Source organism: Bos indicus x Bos taurus, chromosome 4 (assembly GCF_003369695.1).
Source record: "Bos indicus x Bos taurus breed Angus x Brahman F1 hybrid chromosome 4, Bos_hybrid_MaternalHap_v2.0, whole genome shotgun sequence".
In the NCBI taxonomy this organism is placed as follows: Eukaryota; Metazoa; Chordata; class Mammalia; order Artiodactyla; family Bovidae; genus Bos; species Bos indicus x Bos taurus.
Genome location: NC_040079.1, coordinates 47,386,495 through 47,412,751, shown reverse-complemented (window position 1 = coordinate 47,412,751; position 26,257 = coordinate 47,386,495). Strand labels below are relative to the sequence as shown.

At 40.7% G+C, this 26,257-nt stretch overlaps 1 protein-coding gene across 2 annotated transcripts; it reads right to left on the bottom strand.

Annotated features, from left to right (window-relative positions):
• On the bottom strand, positions 1-24,272 carry SRI (sorcin). Of its 2 annotated transcripts, none has more exons than XM_027539323.1 (8): positions 14,919-15,016; positions 13,931-14,014; positions 11,835-11,904; positions 6,449-6,492; positions 5,491-5,638; positions 5,139-5,252; positions 3,848-3,906; positions 1-2,187 (listed from the first exon to the last, which is right to left on the bottom strand). In XM_027539323.1, exons 1-8 carry the CDS (start codon positions 14,967-14,969, stop codon positions 2,161-2,163), a joined length of 597 nt encoding a protein of 198 aa, XP_027395124.1. In that variant the 5' UTR covers positions 14,970-15,016; the 3' UTR covers positions 1-2,160. The 2 variants fall into 2 exon arrangements, with proteins under 2 accessions (XP_027395124.1, XP_027395125.1); XM_027539324.1 differs by lacking the exon at positions 14,919-15,016 and adding an exon at positions 24,191-24,272 and having other exon boundaries at positions 1,815-2,187.
• Positions 24,273-26,257: the final 1,985 nt, after the last annotated feature.

Here is a 26,257-nt window from a genome sequence, read left to right as displayed (position 1 = left end):
ATGATTAGAAAATCTTTTATTTTTTCATCCATTGACAATTGATCATCTGAATGGTAATTCTCTAAACTGAGAGCTGAACTGCTGGCAGGGAGACTAACTTGTTTTGTCTGTTAGACTCTTGCTAGAAAGAATAAACCAGTCCACCTTTAAATTTAAGAAACACAAAGGTTTTGATGCTTATTATGCCAACACTTTTTCACATTCATTTCATATTCAACTACTTCATGAGGTAAGTACTACGTTGTTTCCAAAAATGGGGAAATTAAGGCTCTGAGATGATCGAAAATGATCAAACCACCTATCTAGTAAGAGGCATAGCCAGCATTAGAATTCAGATCTTACTTAAAAGCACATGACTTAAAATTAAAAAAAAAAAAGTTTACTATTAATATAAATGTAATATCAATACTTGCTGCTGCTGCTAAGTCGCTTCAGTCATGTCTGACGCTATGCGACCCCATAGACGGCAGACCATCAGGCTCCCCCATCCCTGGGATTCTCCAGGCCAGAACACTGGAGTGGGTTGCCATTTCCTTCTCCAATGCATCAAAGTGAAAAGTGAAAGTGAAGTCGCTCAGCCATATCGGACTCTTAGAGACCCCATGGACTGCAGCCTACCAGGCTCCTCCGTCCATGGGACTTCCCAGGCAAGAGTACTGGAGTGGGGTGCCATTGCCTTAATATTTGGAAAAGTAGTAGGAAGAAGGAAAATGAACTCATGATTCTGATTTCCAGGGGAAGTCACATCAACATTTTCATATACTCTTTCCAGTCTTTCTAATGTGTGAATTGTTAAATATGTGTGAACACATGGCGTATCAAAATAGATGTATCACTGTTTTAAAAATTAGCATCTTCTGATTGTAAAAGCTAAGTGCACGCATTATAGAAAACCTGGCAAATACTGACATGCACTAAAGGAATTAAAGTCACCTAGAATCCCATTAGCCAAAAAATCCCCACAATTAATATTTTCATATATTCTTTTAGTCTCTTTCTATCAGTTTTTTTTTTAACATAGTTAAATATGTGGCTCATAATGTACAAGATTTTTAACTATAGTTATGGGCTTCCCTGGTAGCTCAGCTGGTAAAGAATCCGCCTGAAATGCAGAAGACCCTGGATTGATTCCTGGGTTGGGAGGATCCCCTGGAGAAGGGATGGGCTACCCACTCCAGTGTTCTTGGGCTTCTCTGGTGGCTCAAACGGTAAAGAATCTGCCTGCAAAGGGGGAGACCCAAGTTCAATCCCTGGGTTGGGAAGATCCCCTGGAGGAGGGCATGGCAACCCACTCCAGGATTCTTGTCTGGAGAATCCCCATGGACAGAGGAGCCTGGTGGGCTGCAGTCCATGGGGTTGCAGAGTTGGACATGACTGAGCGACCAAGTACAGTACAGAACACAGGTCTGCATGGATAATGACAAGGCGGAGGTTAGTGACAGATAGTATTTGCCACTTACATTATTCAACAGGGTTTTTTTGGCCACATGGCTTGGTTTCCAACCAGGAGTTGAACCTGTGCCCCCTTCAGTGGAATCATGGAGTCCTAACCCTGATTAGGACTTTTCCTAGCCAGGATATTCCCTTCAACAGCTTTTTAAGTGTGTCTATTCATAGAGCCATCAAAGTATCTATAATCCTTAAAGCCTGTGTTAAGTTTCTACCAAGGAGAATCCTGATATGGATCACCAGGTTTTTTGTGGGTTTTTTTTGGTATCCAAGTGGGTATAAACCATTTACATAAGAATACTCCACGTATAAAGCTTTCACTCTGATGTAAAAGCCCTTCTAAAAAAGGGGAGACAACAGTTGTAGTCTGATGAAAAGGTTTTAGTATCTTACAATGAAAAATACATCATGTGCCTTAAACAACTGGCACACCTGAATTTACATAAAAGAGGCTTAACAAGAAAATGAGGCTTGACTGACAGTGGCTCAAGGAAGTTCTAAATGGTGTTTAACAGACTGGATCTTATGATAGTATCATCTCAAAGCATTTATTATCAAAACAAAAACTTCAGTTATACATAAAGTAATAAACCTTTACAAGAGCTGTTAAGGAAAAGTGGCTGTGTAAGTCTGCACACAATTGCTGAGGGCAAAGAGCAAAGGAGAACTCCAGTCGGAATGTGGATTATGTTCATACAGCTTGCTCCTGATTTAAACACTCATGACACATTGGATGAACTGCAAGAGAGAAACCAGTGTTACACTGCAGACCCCAGAACATGGAATACACCCCTGCTTATTTTTACGCAGCTTCCATTTTCGTACTCATTTAAACTGTGAGTTAAAAAAAAATAGTTTTAAAAATAAGAGTAAATGATGGATGGAAAGGTTCATTTCTTGAAGCACCCTGATATGAAATCCAGAGGGTTTCCTCACATCAAACCTTCTTATAGGAAGCTGATGCTACCTTAATGCATAAAGAATTATTTAAATTCCAAATTAATATCTCACTCTAAATGTGATCATGATCAAAGGCACCTACTCACAATATAAATAACAGTGGAATTTATACTGTTCTGGCCCATGGGAACTTCAGAGCTGCAGTCTCACCCCACTATTCTACCAGACTGCCTTTAAAATAGTTTATTCCTTTAAAATCTGCTGAATTAAAATATTCATGTGTGTCAGTATATGGACAGAAACTGTTCAGAAAAGCGTGACAAAAACAGAATCTCTGGTCCTTCTCCAGTAATTCAGAAACCTGAGTGTGCAAGCACCAGTTCTTTGCTGTGAAGTTTGCTTCACTATCAAACACACAGCAATAATTTCTGCTCCTGTTCTCAGTTTTCTTTGGCTTTCTTCCCCCACCAGCGAGGCCCTAGACACTGCTAATTCCTACAGCATTCCTGCAAGGACCAGCTGACGCTCCCTCTTTCAGGGAAAAGGGAACTTGGTCAGGACATTCAGATAGACGTCCTTTAAGTGGCCCCGCGAGAGGCCGTAGCCTGTGCACTTTCCACCCCACAGGCTGCCTCTCCATCCTTGGAAATAAAGCGGGACTGTTACCTGAGAAGTTAATGCACACTGAGGGAATACACCTTTAAGCAAAAGAAGTAAATATATTTACGCAACAGCCTTTTAAAAGTGTACTCGTAACTGCAGCTGCTGCTAAACCGAAAATATGTGCATGTTCGTATTTTGAAATGGAGAAACCTTTTAGTTATCACAGTGATGTCCATTCTAAAAGTGGTTTATCAATGGCTGAACAAAAACTGGAGATGCACCCAAACATCTCCCCACCTGTGCTGTGTCTATCCAACCAAGGCCAACAAAGATAGCACGTGGTTATGCTCACACTGGTTATGTGTCTGTATCCTGACGCATTTAGTGTGGCTGTACAGTAAATACAGTTTTAAATTATGACTTAAGTTTGTGCCTTTTGTCCTCAATGAAGAACACAAATGTGCCAAGTGCAGCTTCGATCCATGCAAGTTATTTCTCAATGACAGAGGTGATTTATGTAAAGGAGACAAAAGTAGATGTAACATCTGCGTGGTAGTGTTTTTCAAGGACATTTCTTATTGAAATCTCACAACAGTCTAGTGAAGACAGCATTATTATTCTTTCCTCAAATAGTCTCTGAGCAATGAAAAACCTGCCTAAGTGATCCAGCCAATCAGTGAGAAAAGCTGGGCCTTGACCTCGGTTGTTTAATGCAACAAACAGTGGTCAATGGATAAGACAAATAAATGACATTAATAAATTTTGGATGGTGACTCCTGATCATGTAAGCCTTAACTGCTCTGGGATCCTTAAGATGCTCTAAAGAGCCAGCTTCAAAGGGATGCCCAATTGCTGTACATCTCTTTTACTCAGTTACGAATTTACTCAGACTTACATCATCATATGGGAAATTCACTACACCTTGCTGAGCAGTATCCCGTCTTCGAAAGCTGTCTGTAAAACCCAACAGTAAAATTTATTAGCTTTTTTAGAACATCTGAAATCATAATAGTTAATTGTTAGCACTGAGTTTCAAATGTAGTAACAAATTGTATAACCAACCAACAGAGACAAAAGGCCAAAGCAAAGAAGTCAACTGTAGCAATATGAATAAATTTAATATGCAGCCAAGTAACACAGCAAGCAGAAGTTGGCCAACTGTCTTTCCCAACCTGGAGTTGGAAGAAAAGGCCTTATCCCAAAGTCAGTAAAAGCTGCACAACTTCTGAGGCCATTCCTTAATTGTGATGGAAGTACAGAATTTCAGACTTTTTAACAAAGATATGTTAAGAAACAGATGCTTCTCCAGTGGCTCAGCCATAACCACCTGCAATGCAGGAGACGCAGGTTTGATTCCCGGATTGGGAAGAACCCCTGGAGGAGGGAATGGCAACCCACTCCAGTTTTCTTGCCTGGAGAATCCCACGGACAGAGAAGCCTAGTAGACTACAGTCCATAGTGTCACAAAGAGTTAGACATGACTGAGTGCACACACACAGATGGATGGTGTCCTTAATATGACAAACAGCTATGATCAAGTACTCCATCCATTTGAGCTTTGTCCTACTAAGTGAAAAGGATTTACTTAGAAAAAAAAAGAATCTGCCCTCAAATTTGTCAGGATGCAAAAAAATTATAAAACCATACATTAAAAAGGGTAAAAGAACTAAAGAAAGGAATGGAACAGGAAAAAACATACAAAGGAAAGAAAAAGAGGAGAGAGAAAAGTAGAGATTACTGATACAGCCTCATTTGAGAAGGACATCTGAAACACAGACCACCACTTTAAATTACTCTCCAACAGGAGTAATTAGGAAGGAGGGCTACTGATGGGTAATTTCACTTTTTTCAAGTAGTTCACGTTCTAGGGAGAAATCACAGAATACTGCTCATACTCTAACCAAAAATTTCCCAATTAGTTTGGTACACTTATGTTATAGAACACTAAAGTAAAGTTTAGTTAGGATTTCTTTCTTCCCTCCTGAGCCGCTCAGCTCTCCAGGTCTTAGTTCCCTGACCAAGGCTTAAACCCAGGTCCTGGCAGTAAAAGCACCGTCCTAACCACTGGACTGCCAGGGAATTTAGTTAGGATCATTTTAACAGCAGGTTACTTAATATGTGGGAAAAATTTCTGAGGAAACAGAATTATTTGCCAGGCCTGCTAATAGCAATCTCAAAGCACACACCTGTTAGAGCTCGCAGCTTGACACAACAGGCGATGTAATCATCGAAGGTGATCTTTCCATTGGTACTGTATCGTTTTGCAATTGAATTCACAGCCTGGGGACTCAACCTAAATCCTGAAAGGAAGAAAAAGCATCCAGCAAAAAAAGAAAAAGAAAAAAAATTCCAATTTCAAGGATTAAAAGAAAAACATTAAAAATAATTTTAAGCCCAATTTTTTAGGAGAGGGCTCATTTAAATTATGGATAGGTGCTATTTCTATAAATAGAAACATAGTACTTAGTTTTATAAATTAAACAAAAAAACAAAACCAAAAAGCTACTAGTGAACAGAGATGGAATCAGTCATACCCACCCATTGTTGTCAGGGCCTTCTGCAATTCTTGGGGATCCACTGTTCCACTCCTATCACTGTCGAAACTGATAAAGTGTTGTCTCCAGCCATTCAGTACAGCCCAGAGTTCTTTAAATTCATTGAAACCCATTGTGCCTGACATGTCTCTCTGAACTGTAATCAAGGATTAGAGCATCTTTATTTTGCAACATTTTCTAATGATTAAATCAAAGATCAAGGATAAGGGAATTTAATGTTCTTTCTGCTGAAAAAAAAAAGTACATTCTTTTGGGCATGACAGGACAAAAAGATACTCTTTTTGTATATATTTTATTTTTATGATATAAAAATAAAGGCCTATGGAGAAAAAGCTCTGAGTACGTATTTTCCGTGAGGGAAAGAGATCATCTATACGCGTGACTACAAGGAAATTAAAAGGCCATGTGAGCTACCGGTAACAACCAAAGTGGTCTGCACTTTCCGGGTGGTCCAGGCTATGCTGCTTACCCTTCTGTCCAGGGTCCTCTTTAGCCCTGATATTCCCAAGGCAAGGCCTTCCAGACCCACTGTTTTCACTTTTGGAAAATGAGGTGGGATGAAGGCACCATACCATCAGCAGTAACTAAACTAGTCCAACAACCATGATACGAAAAATCCCATTGCTTGAAGGTCAGTGTGACTCATGCAGGGTAATCAATGTCACAGCAAAAAAGCTGCCTTGACTGCTCTGGTTTCTATACTTGTTTGTTTATGATGCTTCCTCAAATTCTTAAATAACAAATGTTCTGCTTATTAAACTTCCTTCCTTTTGCACACCAAGTGACATCTTAAAAGCTAATGATTTTGGAAAACTTTTCTGTGGTCATTTTTCACTTTGTGTTTACTGAATATTAGTTCTTAGACAAATTCCTTCAAGGTTTTTTTTTTTTTTTTTAATTCAGAAAAAAATACTCTAGACTGCCATCAAGGTAAAGGATACATCCAGCATTGAAACCATAAGCCGGCAAGTCTCCAGGTTAAAAGCTGTTAAATCAAGAAAAGCACATACATATTAATATGATTTCAAAAATTCACATTATGTTGGATACATTCAAAGTAATAGGAATGTGATTATTTATACACTTTTATTCTTACATGCTGCTCAATTTATGTAAAACTAAATTCATGGAGCTTTGAAGTAGGCTTATTTTCTAGATAGAACTTCCAGAACCCAAATTTGATTTTAAAAAATTTAATAGAAATCTTTTTTTAAAAAAAAGTATGGCCTAGGAGGGAGGAGGGTTCAGGATGGGGAGCACATGTATACCTGTGACGGATTCATTTTGAGATTTGGCAAAACTAATACAATTATGTAAAGTTTAAAAATAAAATAAAATTAAAAAAAAAAAGTATGGCCTAGTACTGTTAATATTTTTAGGTGTGATTCATGGCTTTTAAGTTGGGGGATAAAAGTGTTCTTATCTTTAAGAAAAATATGCACTGAAGTTATCAGTAGGTAGAATAATGTTAAGAGATCTGGAATCTGCTTTAAAAGAAAATGGGTAGGTTTATAGATAAAACAAGAAGAGCAACACATTGATAACTGTTGATGCTGACGGATGGGTACGGAGGAGTTCACTGTATAATTATCTGTATTTTTGCATGCTGCTGCTGCATCACTTCAGTCGTGTCCGACTTTGTGCGACCCCATAGACAGCAGCCCGCCAGGGTTCCCCGTCTCTGGGATTCTCCAGGCAAGAACACTGGAGTGGGTTGCCATTTCCTTCTCCAATGCATGAAAGTGAAAAGTGAAAGTGAAGTTGCTCAGTCGTGTCCGACTCTTAGCGACCCCATGGACTGCAGCCTACCAGGCTCTTCCGTCCATGGGATTTTCCAGGCAAAAGTACTGGAGTGGGGTGCCATTGCCTTCTCTGAGGCTTACAGTTTCCTATAACATAGTTTATAAAAGGTATTATACTCTTTTTCGCCTTTGAAACTGTTATATAGTGAGTTCAATCCACCATAATGAACCACAATGTATTATATCCACCACAGTGAATGGGTGGATCCAGTTGCTTTGTTCCTACGCACAGTTGACTTTAGTTGGTTTTGCTAGCTCTGTGTAGATCATTTGTTTCTCTTTCTTTTCCCTTTAATGTCAGACATTGAATGGTCACCTCCTCCCCCAAATTGCCTATGGCCTCTTTTTATAGACAATAAATATGCTTGCTAGAATTGTGAGTCAAAGGAGAGCATTCTGGGCTAAGACCGGATGACCCACTCAGTGAAAGCCATTGTTCAGAAGCCTTTTCAGTTTACTCAGGGCTCAAGGGTGATCTGAGGGTATTTCCACGCCTCACTTAGACAACCAAACTAGAACACACTTGTTGGTTTATGGCCTAATAGTACTCTACCTGAGTAGCAACAAATTAAAAATAAAGAATTCCTTGCGTCTTACCAAGACTGAGGGAGTAGTCTTAGGTTCAAAGAAGCTGTAAAGCTAGGAGGAGGAAGGGACAAGGCTCATGTGGGCAAGGCCAGCATGAATTCCACAAGGCTGTTGACATGTACACAGAGTTAACATTATTTACCGCTGTTACCAGCTTCATTTGAATCTTTAACCAAAGTGAACTTAAAACACTAGGCTAACTCTTATTGCTGTAATGTTTCCAAATGTTACAAACTACAGGTTTCCTACTTTTAATAGATTCATGTGTTTGGCATAGCTTAGAACCCTGAAACAAAAGGTTGGAGACTGTTTCTCTGTTTTGGTCCCTTAATCTCCATCTGATCCACAGAGATAATTCTTGGAGGTGAGAAAAGGCAACACTTTTTTTTAACACTTTAAAAAGAGTTGCTTGATTCTTTGTTGTGTTTTTAAGTTGTGTGGAGGTATGAAGTCTCTCTAGTCTAGACCAGAGGTTTTCAATCCTGAGCACTTACAAGAATCACCCAAAAGCTTTAAAAGACCCTGATATCTGGGCTATACTACAGAACAATAATTATTAATTTTTTAGCTTTACTAAGATATGATTGGCATACAACATTGTGTAAGTTTAAGGTGTACAATGTAATGGTTTGATGAATGTATATAATGACTGTAAGGTTAATTACCATATGTATCATCTCACATAGCTACCTTTGATGCATGTGGTGAGAACTTTTAAGATCTACTCTCTTAACAACTTTTGTTAAAGTATAGTTAGCATCACCACAGAACGATTAGATCAGAATCTGACCATGGGAATCAGGCATTAGTTTAAATGGACACTTCTGATTTACACTGATAATTAGAAGTAATGTATAATCCCTTAGGTAAATACCAATCTTTCTTAAGTCAAAATACAAATAAGGGTATATATGTATTTTTTTTTTCCATTTTAGGAAGTCTCCCATACTCATTAATTCATCAAATGCCTATTAAGTACTCCTGGTGTGCAGGGCTCAGGATACCAGGGACACTGGAGGTAACAACTGTGAAACTGGATCCTGCCCTGGCTGACCGTTTGAAGTCTTGTGCACAGGGTGGTGGTGGTTTAGTTGCTAAGTCATGTCCGACTCTTGCCACCCCATGAACTGTAGCCTGCCAGGGTCCTCTGTCCATGGGATTCTCCAGACAAGAATACTGGAGTGGGCTGCCATTTCCTACAGGGTAGAAGAGGGTAAGCCATAATGGAGACACCAAAAACTACCAGATCTTGAAGTGTGAGAGGCTCCTTCATGTTGAAACAAAGACTTGATAGAAGAGGTAACATTTAAGCCAAGTTGTGAATGACAGGAAAGATTTGGGATATCTGGAGACAGTCATGTAAAGCCGGGGACCTGCACAAGCAAGGAAAGAAGCAGTGAAGTCCAGACAGGCAAAGAAGCGGGGAGAAAGTGTTGGGGGAGCTGGGCATCGGGGACTGAATTCCTAATAAGCTGTCTAACTTCTGTTTTATATGGGCACCATGGAGCTACTCAGGATTTTTAAGAGGAAGAGAGTGACAGGTTAGAGTTCTTTGTTAGAACAGAAATCTGGTCTGAGAAGGGAGGGACTGAGATGGGCAGGAACAAAGGAGAAAATTCACTATTCTGGGCAGGCAGTTCTGATGAGTTAGAACACTGACATCTTATTAGTTTGGGTGAGAAGAACTCCTGTTCATTTCTCTTTTTTCTCCAGAAAGAGTTTTTACTAATGCTAATCCTATTTTAAATAATGCAAATTTAAATAATTTAAATAATGCTAAGCCTATTTTAAATAATTTCAAAGAGCAACTTCCCTCATCAACACCTCCTCTATGCGTGACTGCTCCCTCTTAACCTGGTTAGGATACCATGCACTGTGTGTGCTCAGTCGTGTTCTTCTTTTTGTGGCCTCGTGGACTGTAGCCTGCCAGGCTCCTCTGTCTATGGCATTTTCCAGGCAAGAAAAGAAGATGCCATAGGTTTTACTGTCTCCCACGTCCCCATCTGTGCTTTTTGGTTTGGAAGCTGGGTTGAAAAAGACCAATGGCTACATAACTTCTCCATTACAACACTCACTCTGACACTCACAAACAGGATGGTTTTGTGGGTCATTACAGTCTCATGGAGAAGGAAATGGCAACCCACTCCAGTATTCTTGCCTGGGAAATCGTATGGACACAGAAGCCTGGCGGGTTCAGTCCACAGGATCACAAATGGTCGGACACGACTGAAGCAACGTAGCATGCAGGCACAGCCTTCATAACGAGATGACAGCAAGCAGATTAATCACACAGTTCAGGTGATAGGTATGTCCTTTCGGTAACCCGGTGATCTAAGGTCATTACTAAATGTGGCTTTCTCAAAGGAAATTTCTAAAGGGACTGCTCTACAGGAATACACTGCCCACTTTGTTAGATTTTAAAACTGGCCACACCTCTTCCACCGAGCAGAAGTAGAGTAATAGTCTGTATTGTGACATAGCTAATTTGTGGAAACCCTGCTATTAGATCTCCTTTGTTCACCAGCCCCAACTGCTTGAGGTTAATAATTTAAATGTACTACCTACAATAGTGTAAAAAAAACAAAACAATCCCTAATGGAGAAAAGGGCTTCTTTTGTGTAGGACCAGTAGGACCAGAGTAAATAACAGAAATCCAAAAGGTTTCTATTTTAATTCCCACAACTAGGAAATAGTGATTGGATACTAAATTCATAAAACAAAGGATAATAAAAATGGATATGCTGATAGTTTAAAAAAGAGAAACACATAGTAACTATGCCCTGTCAAACAGTCAAAAATGGCCACTACAGGTCCACAGGTGTGAATTCTAGTTTGTGGGTTTTTTGTTTGTTTGCTTGTCTGTTTTTTGGCCATGCTGAACGGCTTGTGGAATCTTATTTCCCCAAACAGGGATTGAACCTGGGTCTATCGCAGTGAAAGCCTGGATCCCTAATCACCAGACTGTCAGGAAATCCCCTAGTTCGAATGTTTTAATTCACAACTTACCAAGAAGTTGAGGCTTTAATTTGATATTCTGTCTCAATTAACAGCAGGCAAAGAAGGTGGTAGGTCATGCATATCAGCCAAGACGCTGTTCTATCATGGTAAAGATATGATTTGAAGGGAAGCATGTGGTATGTGTGGGATAATGAGAAGGCCCCTGCCAGGAATGAGCATTCTGGTAAGAGTTCCCTCTCTGCAGCTCGTGCAGAATTCAAAAGGAAGGAAGTGGGTATAAGCACAGGGGGAAGTCTATGAGGAACTAGGGGGCAGCGGGAAGAAGGACTAGTATAAAGAGTTTAGAAATTAGGAAGGGTACGTCTTACTTAGCCTGATGTAGAAAGAGCAAAGAGCTGGGAGATGTCAAGGTGAGCATTCATGCTGCCAGGAGCTGAGAGCAGGAGTGTATACCTGGCTCCTTGAGGACTAGGGCTGGGGGACTGGGCACTTGTGAAAAGGGAGGGTAGGACCAACTACTCAGAACTAGGGATGCAGAACAGGTCACCCTGGGACCAGGTGCCAAGCACCGGCCACCGAAAGCCCTAAGTGACACCACGTTCGAGCCAGAATAAGCTCCTGGCAAACAGGGAGCAGCAAATGTTAGCTCCTATCATTAATGACACCTGACCTGGAGGATTTCATTTCAGCACCTTACCTCGTTTTCTGAGGAGGAGGCCACATGTCTTATTGGTGTGAATGGTTCCAGACACCCGGAACCCAGATCCAAGACACCCACTAAACTGGTGGGTAGTGTGGGATGATTCAGTAAGAACTATCTTCAAACGAGCATTTTGAAATACAAAAGAAATAAATCCAGCTTCTGAAATTCTTAACTTTGCCATTTCAGAAACTCTCAGATTTCTTGAAGGCTTTAATAATCACAAGTGACATCTGAAACACAAGAGATTTCCGAGACACTTTGGGGCTGCTAACTCACGTTTGTATCCTCCAGCAATGCCCGACTGTGTCAGGCATCTTTGCAGTTCATCAGCATCTATTTGTCCATCCTTTTGGAAAAAAAAAAAAAAAACAGGAAAAGGATTTACAGGAGTGACTTGTACCTTCCAGTTCTTTGTTTACATTCAGCATTCAGTATACCATTAATAATAAAGAAAATGAATATTATCACGCATGAGACTTTAATAGATGCCTTTCAAAAGTAGGCATTCTTTTTCTTCACTCTACTTCCCCAAACAATAAGTTACAGAAAGAAAGGAAACTGTTCAAGGTTCTCCCACAAATGGATAATTAAGGACATATACCAAAAATACCTTTCTTAGTACCTAGGTAAAGTGGGTATTCAATTTCAGGCTTTATTTGCAACAATCATTACATAAGAATTACCAAGTCTGAAAGCTGCTTACACCTATGCTTTGGTATTACCAATATCTTTTTGTCATTTCCTATAGATTCCTGAATTGACTTGGCATAACTTCTAAAGTATAAGGTTACTCTTCTTAATAAAACAGTAAGATGAATTCAGTGAGACATATTTTTAAACATATGAATACAACTAGCTCCTATCCTTAACTACTCTCACTCTGAACTAGGAAACTGCCAAAGTAAGCAATTTAAAATACAATTATTTATGTATTTCATTAGAAGTTCTATTACTTGTCCTAGCTTTTTTTTTTTCTGTTGAGGGGGTGGAGGGCTGGGTACAGAGATGACATCAGTAAATGAAAAGTTTGGTTCCCACAAAAAGCAGCCTCTGTGATCGCCTTTGCTTAGAATATGATGAATGTTTTTTCAGATCACAATTATACCTGGAAGACAAGTTCTCCATGCCTATTCACTGGCTGACCTAGGTCAGAACTAGAAACACGTTAAAGATTTTAAAATAAAATGCCTAAATCCTCAAGTTCATGACTATTATACAATCTAGATGACAGGCAGGATCAATAATGTGAAAGACGATGGACATGCTGCTGCAGACCAGGGCTGCTGAAAGCTAAGCAGCTGGGGTCACTTTCATGGCTCCTGGTACCGGCGATCTAAGAATGCAGAGACTTGAGCTTTGCCGTGTCTTGTGGTTTCAAAGATACTGATCACTAACAGGTGAAGCAGATACTTAAGGGGAAGCTCTTTCCGTTTTAGACTCAATTTTCCATTCAGTTTCTCAAACTGTATTTCTTCCAGTGCTGTTCTAAAAGGTGGTCACACGTTTTTATCCCATAATAGACTACAGGCATTTTCACATTAAGACTGTGCTATTTCTAGCTTTTGATTAAAAGAAAGCTAGGTTGAATTCATAAGCACAAACGTCCTCTTTGAACATGTTGGATTATAACAGCAGTATGGTATATACAGTGACTTGGTAGCTGAGGAAAAAGGCCTCCTCCAAGATGAACTACCACTTGTCACACAACTAGAATGTAAAGTGAAAGGTCTTGGGGTGTTGACCTTAATTCTCTCTCTGGGTCAATAGATCACAACACCTAACAAGGACATGGAAGGGCTGACCTAGTAATAGCATCAAAGAAAAAATAAACTGACCACAAGATTAACTTCCTGATAGCAAGAAGAAAGTACCTTTCTTATTTTGAAGCTAGTGGGTTTTTACCTGAAGTACCCATTTTCTAAGGGGGTAATTAACAGTCAAACTCAATGCAAAGAAAATGTCCCTCAGAATCTGGCTACAGAATTACTGGTACTACATGATTCGACCTGGAATTTCTTCTCTGGAAATTCACTGTCTGGACCCTGACAATTCACAGTTCTAAAGACATCTTTCTACCTTACATATCTTCAAAGCATATTTATACTAGCTTATTGTGTTCAATCTGACCCTAATTCAATCACAAGTTTAGTTCTGAATTGAACATAAGCATGGGTAACACGTTGTCCAAGTTTGTTCTGAATATTCAAAAATAAATAACTGCCCACTAACTTCCTTCTCTCTCTCTCTTTTTTCTTGAGCAGAAGCAAAGGAATTCTTTTCCAGAGGAATAGTCGTGTTTCCGTGTGACTGTAACAAAGGTTAATACAAATGTACACTCTGAAATTCCTTTAATGTTAAAGGGAAGAGCTAACCTGTCCAGCTACAGCAGCAAAGTAACCATACAGCGGATCCTGAGTTTGCCCGGGAAACGCAGGCCCTCCGGGAGCCCCTCCGTACTGTAAGACAAGGAACAAACGCATCAATCCGATGACCAAGTTTTATTCTTTCACCATAGAGTGCCTTGTGCAAAGTCAGGTTCACTGTCAGTCGTTTGCTCCTCTCCCCCCCACCTCCCTTAACTCTCTACGTAAAATCACTCCTCCCCTTTCTCCCATTCTCACCCCAGTTATAATTTAAAAACCCGCAGCTAGGATCAAAATTAGTTGTCTTGACAATGACATCAGCATAAATGAAGTAACCTCTGCAAATCCCCATTAACCTGCAGTTTACTGAGATGAATGCAACCTGGCCATGCAACTTACCAGCAGGGCTCAGAATTGTCTTACATATTTTCCCCTAGCGTTTATGGTATTTTTAAAGCGTTCGGAGACAGGTGTAGCCTCGGGAGGGTGAGGTGTGTCACGGCTAGGGAATATTCTTTTTAGGAAATAGTTCCCAAAAGGATGCCCGTCCCAGACTCAGGGCCAGGCTGCCTTCCTCCCGGAAGTCTCTGACTCTAGCGGACTTCCCCTGACTTTCCCCGTTTTTCTCAATTTAGGAGAGAGAAGTGGATCGCAGGACCATTCTAGATTAAAATGGCTGTTGCTCTTAGGGAAGGCGAAGCTGAAGGCAACACCCCAGTTGCACGATTTCACGCCGCGGATCCGGGAGGCACAGGGTGGGCTTCTTGGGTCAAACCTACGCGCGTCCCGGCCCCAAGCAGCAACCCAGGGGGAAGAAGGGACAGAAGGAAGGAGGTCGCCGGAGACCGAGGCCGGCCGGCGGGGGCGCTGGGCGACGCAGCGGGCAGGGCGGGGGCGCCTGGGAGCCGCCCCGGCCGAGATGCCCCGTGTGGCTTCTCGGAGCCCCGGGCGTCCAGGGATCGAGCCCAGGCCACGAGCCCGCGCGAGCAGTACTCACCCCGCCTGCGTAGTAGCCGCCGCCGGCGCCAGGATGCCCGGGATACGCCATGCTGCACTCTGCGCCGCAGCCCAGCACCTCCCGCCTCCCCCCCTGCCCGCGGGGACCGCCCAGGGCCGCACCACCCGGGGCCGCGGGGTACGCGCCTGAGGTTGCCGCCCGCGCCAGGCTCCGCTCCCGGCCTCCGCCCCTTCCTGCCCTCCGCCCGGTCTTTGGTGTTTTCTCTTTTCAGGCCCTGAAGAACCCGAGGTCTGGTAAGTGACTTCACACGCGGGATGCAATTCACACCTGGGATTCTCCTCCCTTCAAAACGAATGGCACGTTCCAACACCAACCCGTTTCGCCGGGTGTTCTTTTTCTCTTCCTGTTCGAGCATCTTCTGCTACGTTTTGTATTTTAAACAAATTTATTGGACAGGCCTACGGGGCTGGAAGCAAAGTGTGGTATTGGGGGAAGGGGCCAAATGCCTTAGGGCAGCTCTGAGATGCTCTCAGGGAAAGGAGACGTCGGAAAACCAAGCTGCGAAAGTGTCTTTGGACATCAGCAGTGAATTTCAGGACCTGAGCGCATTTGGAGCGTCGGTTTGCGGTTGACCATTTCACTCAACAATAACGGTGTGTTTCCTTCCTAGGCGACACGGTCATCTCAAGGTTAAGCTGGATGTGACTCGGATATGAACTGAAGAGGACAGCAGGCACTTACTGGGCAGGGCAGCCTCGGCCGGATTGTTCTTATAAGTTGAGTTGTTCCAATTATCTGGATGATTCAGGCAAAACAATCCCGTCTCCAAAATCACCCAGCTACTTTTTATGCAAGAAAAGTTTAGTGCAGGCAAAGAGTGTGTTGGTGAAAAAACACACTTGTCAGGAAGGTAAGAGAGCTGGATCTTGGAGTGTCACTCAGGTGATTCAGGAAACAGTTTTCTTTACATCACAGCTTTGTTTTTCACCCAGTTTAACAGTTTGAAGCAATTCAGACGTGAGATTTTCTGGTTTGGTTTTGTTTCATGCAATTTCTATCACGCAGAATTCTTTGAATTTTCAACAATTTCTTATTGTTTTAAGAAATGTAACAATAAGCAAGATTCACAGTATTTGCTATGGAGGTTGCACAGAAAAATTGAATGAGTCATCGACATTTAACAAATATTGGAGCGCCTGCTGTGTGTGGGACAGGACTTGCTCATGTGGTGGACTGGGTTCTCACTAGGGTCATTGTTTTCCTCTCATGTATAAACTTCCCTCTCGAGTTCTCCTTTTGGATCCCACAAACCTCAAAATGAAAGTCCTGAATTGTGAGAAAAATTCTAGTATTTCCTGTTGTCCTATATAAAATCAACTATACATTACTTGCTTTGTGTTTGATTCAGGAAGTTGATTCCTATTTTCAAGTACCACAGTCATTGTCAAGGTAGATTAGAGATATGAGTCCTTTGGCCTATATGGAAGGTTTTATTTTTTCCCTAGTATTTTTGTTGTAGTAAAAACACAACCTGAAATCTTCCTGCCCGAGTGTACAGTGCACTATTGTTAAAAGCATCCACAGTGCCGCAGAGCAGATCTCCAAAACTTTTCCTCTCACATGACTGAAGATCTCTACCAGTAAACAACTCTCCATTTCCTCTTCAGAGGCCCTGGCAACCACCATTCTACTTTCAGTTTCTATGAGTTTGACTATTTTAAATGCCTCATATAAGTAGAATTATGCAGTATTTGTCTTCTTGTAATTGACTTAGCATAGTGTACTTGAAATTCAACCACATTGCAGAATATGATAGGATATCCTTTTTTAAGGCAGGATAACAACACATTGTGTGATATATGCCACATTGAAAAACATTCATGTATAGATAGACATTTGGGTTGCTGCCACATCTTGGTTATTGGTGAATAATATTGCTGTGAATATGGGTGCAGATATCTCTTTGAGATTCTGTTCGCACTTTTTTTTGGATATATATCTAGAAGTAGGGTTGCTAGATCATATGGTCATTCTATTTTTAATTTTTTGAGGAAACTCCACACTGTTTTCATGGCAGCCTCACCATTTCTAGTTCCCACTAATAATGTGCAGGATTTCCAATTTCTCCACATACTTGCCAACACTTATTGTCTATTTTTTTTTTCTTTTTATAATGATAGCCATCTTGGCAGATATGAGGTGATATCTCGTGGTTTTGATTTGCATTTCCCTGGTAATTAGTGACACTGAGCATTTTTTCATATACCTGCTATGCATTTGTATATCTTCTTTGTTAAAATTTTAGAGAATAACTTCTTGTCAGATATATGTCTTGCAAATATTTTCTCTTGTTCTGTGAGTTGCCTTTTCATTCTGTTGTTTCTTTGAGGTGCAGAACCTTTTTAATCCTACTTATTTATTTAGTTTGTGTTGCTTGTGCTTTTGCTGTCATAGCCATGAAATCAATGTCAAGGCTAATGTCATAAAGCTTTTCCCTTAAGTTTTCTTTTAAGAATTTTACAGTTTTAGATCCTATATTTAAGTCTTTATTCCATTTTGATTTTTGTGTTGATTGTTGTGTATGGTGTGAAATAGGGTCCAATAATCACTTTTTTGCATGTAAGCGTCCAATTTTCCCCAGTGGCTCAGTGGTTTAAAAAAAAAAAAAATGAATCCACCTGCAATGCAGGAGATGTGCAGGAGACGTGGGTTCAATCCCTGGATCAAGAAGATCCACTGGAGAAGGAAACGGCAACCCACTCCAGTGTTCCCGCCTGGGAAATCCCAGAGCAGAGGAGCCTGGTGGGCTGTAGTCCATGGGGTCACAAAGAGTCAACTGAGCACCCACACATGCACTAATCCAGTTTTAATAGGACCATTTGTTGAAGAGGTCATCCTTTTTCCATTGTGTACTTTTGGCATTCTTGTCCAAGATCAGTTGACCATATATGCATGGATTTATTTCTGGGCTCTATTCTGTTCCTTAGTCTCTGTTTTGAAGTCTATTTCTTCCAACTGTAAGGAATAGATGATGAGGGCTGAACTCAAAGGTGAGTGTAAACTTCTCTAAGACTCAAGTTTGAAAGAAAAATATAGCATAAAAAATATTTGTTAAGAATGCAGAACTAGTTTTGTGGATAAGCATCTATGCTCATTGTTATTTCAGTTGTCTTTAATACCTTCCTACTGCCCCTTGAATGTAATTGGAGGGCTACAAATAAATTCTCACAGTTGTTGCTAACTAACTGGTATGCTGCTGCTGCTTTAGTTTATGAAAAAAGTTGTGACAGCGAATAGTAACAGACCCATCAGATCAGATCAGATCAGATCAGTCGCTCAGTCGTGTCCGACTCTTTGCGACCCCATGAATCGCAGCACGCCAAGCCTCCCTGTCCAACGCCAACTCCCGGAGTTCACTGAGACTCACGTCCATCAAGTCAGTGATGCCATCCAGCCATCTCATCCTCTGTCGTCCCCTTCTCCTCCAGCCCCCAATCCCTCCCAGCATCAGAGTCTTTTCCAATGAGTCAACTCTTCGCATGAGGTGGCCAAAGTACTGGAGTTTCAGCTTTAGCATCATTCCTTCCAAAGAAATCCCAGGGCTGATCTCCTTCAGAATGGACTGGTTGGATCTCCTTGCAGTCCAAGGGACTCTCAAGAGTCTTCTCCAACACCACAGTTCAAAAGCATCAATTCTTCGGCGCTCAGCCTTCTTCACAGTCCAACTCTCACATCCATACATGACCACAGGAAAAACCATAGCCTTGACTAGATGAACCTTTGTTGGCAAAGTAATGTCTCTGCTTTTGAACATGCTATCTAGGTTGGTCATAACTTTCCTTCCAAGGAGTAAGCGTCTTTTAATTTCATGGCTGCAGTCACCATCTGTAGTGATTTTGGAGTCCAGAAAAATAAAGTCTGACACTGTTTCCACTGTTTCCCCACCTATTTCCCATGAAGAGATGGGATCGGATGCCATGATCTTTGTTTTCTGAATGTTGAGCTTTAAGTCAACTTTTTCACTCTCCACTCTCACTTTCATCAAGAGGCTTTTTAGTTCCTCTTCACTTTCTGCCATAAGGGAGGTGTCATCTGCATATCTGAGGTTATTGATATTTCTCCCGGCAATCTTGATTCCAGCTTGTGTTTCTTCCAGTCCAGTGTTTCTCATGATGTACTCTGCATAGAAGTTAAATAAACAGGGTGACAATATACAGCCTTGACGAACTCCTTTTCCTATTTGGAACCAGTCTGTTGTTCCATGTCCAGTTCTGACTGTTGCTTCCTGTCCTGCATACAAATTTCTCAAGAGGCAGGTCAAGTGGTCTGGTATTCCCATCTCTTTCAGAATTTTCCACAGTTTATTGTGATCCACACAGTCAAAGGCTTTGGCATAGTCAATAAAGCAGAAATAGATGTTTTTCTGGAACTCTCTTGCTTTTTCCATGATCCAGCAGATGTTGGCAATTTGATCTCTGGTTCCTCTGCCTTTTCTAAAACCAGCTTGAACATCAGGAAGTTCACGGTTCACATATTGCTGTGAGAATTTTGAGCATTACTTTACTATGGTACTTAATATGCACCAGACCCTCTTCTAAGCACTTTATACATTTGTTTGACCCTCATAAAAGCCTCATTATCCATTGGTTAGCATACAAAGGAGATGGGAGAACTTGGGCAAGTGGAAGGCAGCGAGAGCTGAACTCTGCGGCTGTCTGGCTCCCGGTGTCTGTGCCCCATGTCAGGGGGCAGCGAACTTTGTAAAGGACCAGGAAGTATATAGGTTTTATGGGCTCTACAGTCTCTGTGGCAACTACTCAGTTCTGCTCCTGTACCATGCAGGCATCCAATACACAAATAAATGGCTGTGGCTTTGTTCCAGTACGACTGTACTTATGGACACCAAAGTTTGTGTCTCATATAATTTTCATATGTCAAGAAATACTATTCTTTATTTTAGTTTTTCAATTATTAGGTCCTAGGTGTATAAAAGCAGGAAGTGGGGTAGATTTGTCCCTTGTGTAGGAGTTGCCAACCACTGTTGCAGACCCCTCCAGGATTCTGGTTTATGACTCTGGGAGAATAGCGCTTTAACAAATGATTTCAGGGTGAAGTTAATGGATAATGGTAGCTGAATCACCCTGAGGAATGCTGACCTCTCTGGGGTAGGATCCTATGTATAGAGTTCTCAGACTCTTCCCCATTGCCCAATAAGCTGGTCAAAAGGAACACTGTGAAACTGACTTACTGGTTTCAGTCCTGCCCTGTATAGTAGTAGCCAGAGGGTGTGCCCGTGATGACAAAGCTGGATGCAAAGGTAGCTTTTAAATGTTACTCATGTAGCATGGGTTCCTTTAATCATGTCTGAGTATTGTCAAGCCTGAAAACATTCAGGAAAAACTACAGACTCAGTAGGAATTCTATAAGAATAGAGAATTTTGCCTGAATACAGGCAATTTACTTTTATGGTTTTGATATTCATTCCAGTGGAAGCAGTGAAGGTAGAGAGTGAGAGAAAAGAGCAGCTGTACTGGATTCTTTGTATGTGCCAAGTGTTGTTCTGGGTACTTCCTTATAGATGCATTTCAAGAAAATCACCTTGGAAAAGAGATGCAATTGCCCACATTTTATAGATGAGGGAATTGAGGCATAGGTAACTTTCCCAAGGTTACAGACCAGCTCTTGAGCCCAGCTGATTTACTTAACTCTAAAGCATTGGTGTCTAAAATGTAAACAAACTACAAAGATACTAAACCAAGCTTACATTTTCCCCCGCATTGTACTGATTCTTGAGGAATTTGGGCAGAAGAGGAACTGCCAAAAAAAGAATTTAGGTGTATAAAACCCTGCAGAGTTTATAAGTATCAGCCTTCGGCAAGACCACACAAATCATCAAAGACGTAATCTAGAGAAGCCATTCCTTGCCATTCCTTGGGTCTGTTTTAATTTTGAACAAAATAAAAACCCCAGTGGGATAAGAACTCATCTTATTCCTGTGCCTTCAAATCACAGAGCTCTAGATACAGACAATAAAATCCTCACATAATTTAAAGAAACTCAGCAACAGAGTATCTGAGCTGTATAGTTAGCAGAGGGATTCCTAACTGGTTTGGACAGTCTGGGGAGCTAGAATACTGTGCTATTTGTCCTAACAATTTGCTAAGTCCTAGAAAAAGACTGTGGGAGTTATTCAGCCATACCACAATGACTGAGGGTCCTGGCAGTAGCTTGGGTCAGAGAGCACACTGTAGGAGGTTTACATTTATTAATTATTTTTTAAATTGAAGTATAGTTGATTTACAATATGGTGCTGGTTGCTAGTTTCTGGTATAGAGCAAAGTGATTGTGTTATATGTATACACACATATACACATATATATGTGCTTCCCTGGTGGCTCAGTGGTATAGAATCCACCTGCCAATGCAGGAGACATGAATTTGATCCCTGGGTCAGGAAAATCCCCTGGAGAAGGAAATGGCAACCTACCCCAGTATTCTTGCCTGGGAAATTCCATGGACAGAGGAGCCTGGTGGTCTATAGTCCATGGGGTTGCAAAAAAGTCTGATACAACTTAGCGACTGAACAACAAATATACATACACACACACACACACACACACACACATATAAAATTTACCCTGATGGTTTATTACAAGAAATTTAGTATGGTTCCCTGTGCCATACAGTAGGACCTTGTTTATCTATTTTATATATAGTTGTTTGTATGTGCTAATCCAAAACTCCTGATTTATCTCACCCCCCATATTTCCCCTTTGGTAGAAAAAAAAAAAATAAAGTTTGTTTTCTAAGCTATAAGTTTGTTTTCTAAATCTGTGAGTCTGTTTTGTAAATAAGTTCCTTTGTATCATATTTTAGATTCTACATATAAATGATATCATATGACATTTGTCTGTCTCTGTCTGACTTACTTCACTGAATATGATAAGCTCTAGGTGCATCCATGTTGCTGCAAATGGCATTATTTTGTTCTTTTTGATGGCTCAGTATAGGAGGTTTTAGACAGACTCTGGATCAGAGTCATTCGGGGAAGTCATTGGAATCACAGAAACATTTGTAATCAGCTTCCCCAACCTTGTTGTTTTACAGATGAGGAAAGAGAAGGTACATGGCTCAAGCTCTTGAAGGCCTTGCCTAGCCTGATTTAAAAATTTGGCTCTTCCAATTAAAATTGTGAATTGATCTGAATATACTTCTCATAGAGGGTCTTGTTCTTTTGTGGTGTACTCTCCCCAGTCATCTATATTCCTACTTGGAAGACAAAAGGCACATGGATACTTTCTGTCCCTGAAGAAAAGTTAATATAAAGTACTGCATATGACATCCAGAAATGTCTCAGTCAGAGAAGTGCTGGAAGGAGTCCTCTAGCTAAGTAACTGCCATTGTTTTGCCATTTCCTACAGTTGAGTTAATCACAGGTCTAACATATCAGGAAGAAGTGAGCAATAACCTTTTCCGGATTAAGGTCTCAGCTTTCGTTTAACTCTTAATCTGCATCTGTCACTTCATGATTTGAAAAATCATGCCTTAGAACTCAGATCTCCAAGTTTGTGGAAAAATGATTGTTGGTAGCAACATCATAAAGTAGTGGAGCTGTATTCCCAGGTGGAAAATCACTTACGTTCAGTTCCCTGAGGATGAGTGTTCCTAAGAACGGTGGACTCATATATTACTCGGTGTCCTCAACTCTTAAAGACATTGTGTTCTAGAAGCTGGGTATTTGCAACTTGGGATGTATTTTCCTATAGAAGTCATTTTGTGACTGGTTCCTAGGCAAGCCCCTCAAAAGTTCTTCATAACCCTCAATATTTTTTCTGAAAAGAACCAGTCCTGGGGCCAGGGCAGAGCAAGGCAGGGGGTGGGGAGCTCTCACTCCGGCTTGTTTTCTGCCCAGTTATCCTCCCAGTCCTGATGTTACTAAGTCTACCCAGAACCAGGCAGGGGTAGAGGGTAGAGTCTCCATCAGCTCTATTAGTATGGAGGTGGCACTGGTAGGGAGGAAAAACAGAAGAAAATTTCAAACTAGAGCTCTGGAGGAGGAAGAATGACCCGTTTTGACTCCCAGGCACCCAGGTGGAGAAGCTACTTCCAGAAAGCCAAACTAGTATGAAGCCTATACATAAATCAGTTATGATAATATTTAAATTGAGGATTTCTTAATTAAAAGTAAAATAAACTCTTACTTTATATATATATATATATATATTTTTTTTTTTTTTTTCTCAGAAAGTAACTTGCCTGTTTTCATATCATGGGAAATCAATGGCAAATCTGAAAAAGGAATCTGGGTGAATTAATTCTCATGCCTGTATTTTGCTGATAAAACACAAATTGTGATACTACTATTATGGTAAGCGAAGGATCAGTGCTCTTACACACTGAGAAGCATCAGTTTGTCAAGTATCTGTGGCTTCTTCCCAGGTGGCTCAATGGTAAAGAATCTGCCTGCTACTGCAGGAGCTGAAAGAAATGCAGGTTCAATCCTTGAGTGGGGAAGATCCCTTGAAAGAGGAAGAAATGGCAACCCACTCCAGTATTCTTGCAGGGATAATCCCATGGATGGAGGAACCTGGAAGCTACAGTCAATGGGGTTGTAAAGAGTTGGATATGACTGAGTGACTGAGCATGTATACACGAGTGTCTAAGACTCTGTATGGAAAAATCAATCTAATTATCTCAGTCTAAAACATATTATCAGAAGTGCTACATGTATCTTAGCATCAATTCATGACATTCTTTGATGAATCTACTAGAATTACTGTTCTATGAAGCAACTTCTACTGTTTTCATTTTATTAAAACGGGAGAAATAACTTTAACTTAGACCCAATTTTCTCAGAGCAAAAAAAAAAAAAAAAAAAAGCTTTTCTCTTGGTAAATTAGGGAAATTTGGGAGAACTAAATTCTCTTGAAAGCCAAAGCTGCATATAACTTAATATTCTATTAGTCTATGCTAATATTCTCAATGGAGAAATCCAATTGTCATTTCTGTATACCTTTAAAAATCTCAAGATTGAGAACACATTTTTCTATTTAAAAATAATTTTGTATACTATATTTGTTCATTTCTGTGCTTCATTCTTAAATCTTAGTTCCCAAAGAGCATTTAGATGATATTTTATAAAAATTTTAGCTCCCCAGGAGTGTTTAGATATTTTATAAACTTGGCATATTCTCAGCCAAAAACAATGAGTTAATAGAATTTCATAGATTAGGAACTTCCATATTTTTTTTAATCAGTAGAATTAGAATGTTGTGTTACAGAACTAACCTCACATACATATCTCTACTTACCTGCATCTTGATGTGAGGTCTTAGATGCAGAAACTCGTGATTCTTAGAGGAGCATATCCTTGCTGGATGGTCAAAGAGAATGATCAGGAAGTATAAATTGTACAAGCAGATTCATCACATTGCCCTCTTGATCCTTGGCAATCAGTAACCAACAATAAACATATTCGACAATGTAGGCAGTTTTCCCTTTGGCCCCAGAGAGGTCCTCTATGAAACAGGTGTGTTTCAGTATTAGAAAATATTACCTTAGCTAAGGCAGATAGGAGTCAACAGCAACAGTATACATAGCCCAGTGTTTGAGAATCATTGCCCCCATCAGAGACTTCCAAAGACTTTCAGAGCTGTGTATTGCATCAGCAATGTGTGGGAGTTGGCCAAAGAGAGCCAATCTTCAGGAATTTTTCCAGACCATTGTTAAACACTGCCAATATTATAAGTTAAAAATTTTAGCTTACTGAAAACAAAGCTATTAAATAATCCCAATGCATCACTTAATTATTTTTCTATACTTAAACTATGTAATGGGGGTAAGGTTGGACATTAATTTCCAACTGCAGGCTTGATCATATTTTGTCCATTAGTAGCTTGAAATAGGCCATGGGGGGAATATTTACTCCATGGATATCAACTTATACTTACAAATAAGAGATTGGTTTATTGTTTTATTGTTTATCTATTCTAAACTTGGGAGTCAGCAGGTTGGAGAAAATTTCATGTGTTAACTGTAAGTCTGGAGTAGACATGCAACAAAACAAAACACCAATCTCTAATTTGTGTGTGTGTGTGTGTGTGTGTGTGTGTGTGTGTGTGTGTGTAGTCGGCTGTGTCTGACTCTTTGAGACCTCATGGACTGTAGCCCACCAGGCTTCTCTGTCCATGGAGTTTTCCAGGCAAGAGTACTGGAGTGGATTGCTATTTCCTTCTCTAGTGAATCTTCCCAAACCAGGGACTGAACCTGTGTTTCCTGCATTAGCAGGCAGATTCTTTACCACTGAGCCACCAGGGAAGCCCATTTTGAGGGTGATTGTTTAACAGTAAATCATATATCTGAACTGGCAATCATTTATTGAGAAAGTGTTATTGCAACTTTGTCCATCATTGTCCATTTCAATCACAAGTTTCCTATGGATAAAAGAATCTTGTAAAACTAACAAAAACATTCTTTGAGAATCAAGTGGCTGTATGAAATTGACAATAAAATGTACTATATATTGCATTATTATTTATAAATTGTATGCTGCACATCCTTTATATCATCAGTAAGTGAAAGTGAAGTCGCTCAGTCGTGTCCGACTCTTTGCAACCCCATGGACTGTAGCCTACCAGGCTCCTTTGTCCATGGGGTTTTTCAGGCAATAGTACTGGAGTGGATTGCCATTTCCTTCTCCAGGGGATCTTCCTGACCCAGGGATCGAACCCAGGTCTCCCGCATTGTAGACAGATGCTTTACCGTCTGAGCCACCGGGGAAGTCCTATATCAGTAAAGCTTGTAATAATTTAATATGCGTGTATATGTGCATATTTTTTTTTCTTGGAGAGCCAGTTGTTAAACATTTACCAGTATATCACTGACTGCCGTCTAAAGGGAAAGAGAGTATCCTTTGCACTCAAGGAGTTACAGAACTATTTCTGAGTTTGAGGCTGGGAACTTAACATGGATTGCCAAACCTAAAGTAGGATGTCATGGGATTTTTAAGCACATCTAGGGAAAATTTCCTTCCCAGGTGGTGCTAGTGGTAAAGAACCCACCTGCCAATGCAGGAGACATAAGAGATGAAGGTTCTGTCCCTAGGTCGGGAAGATCCCATGGAGGAGGGTGTGGCAACCTATTGCAGTATTCTTGCCTGGAGAATCCCATGGATAGAGGAGCCTGGTGGGCTGCAGTCCATGTGGTAGCAAAGCATTGGACATGACTGAAGTGACTTGCACAGGCAAAATTTCAACAGTTTGTCTTCAGGGCCACTGCCTGCGCCTTTCTGGTCTTTTCTTCTCGGATCTAGAGCAGCTATCCAGGACTTATAGGTGTCCTTCTTATGCCTCTGTGTCTGTCCAAAGTCCTTACTTCAC

What these genes read in the sequence shown, in the direction of transcription:
- SRI (XM_027539323.1), bottom strand. Translation starts at nt 14,969, where the DNA reads ATGGCGTATCCCGGGCATCCTGGCGCCGGCGGCGGCTACTACGCAGGC. An exon ending in CATTGCTGGAGGATACAAAC is followed by an intron (nt 6,493 to 11,834) that starts GTGAGTTAGCAG and finishes TTGATTTAACAG; the next exon opens with CTTTTAACCTGGAGACTTGC. An exon ending in TTATGGTTTCAATGCTGGAT is followed by an intron (nt 5,639 to 6,448) that starts GTATCCTTTACC and finishes ATTACAGTTCAG; the next exon opens with AGAGACATGTCAGGCACAAT.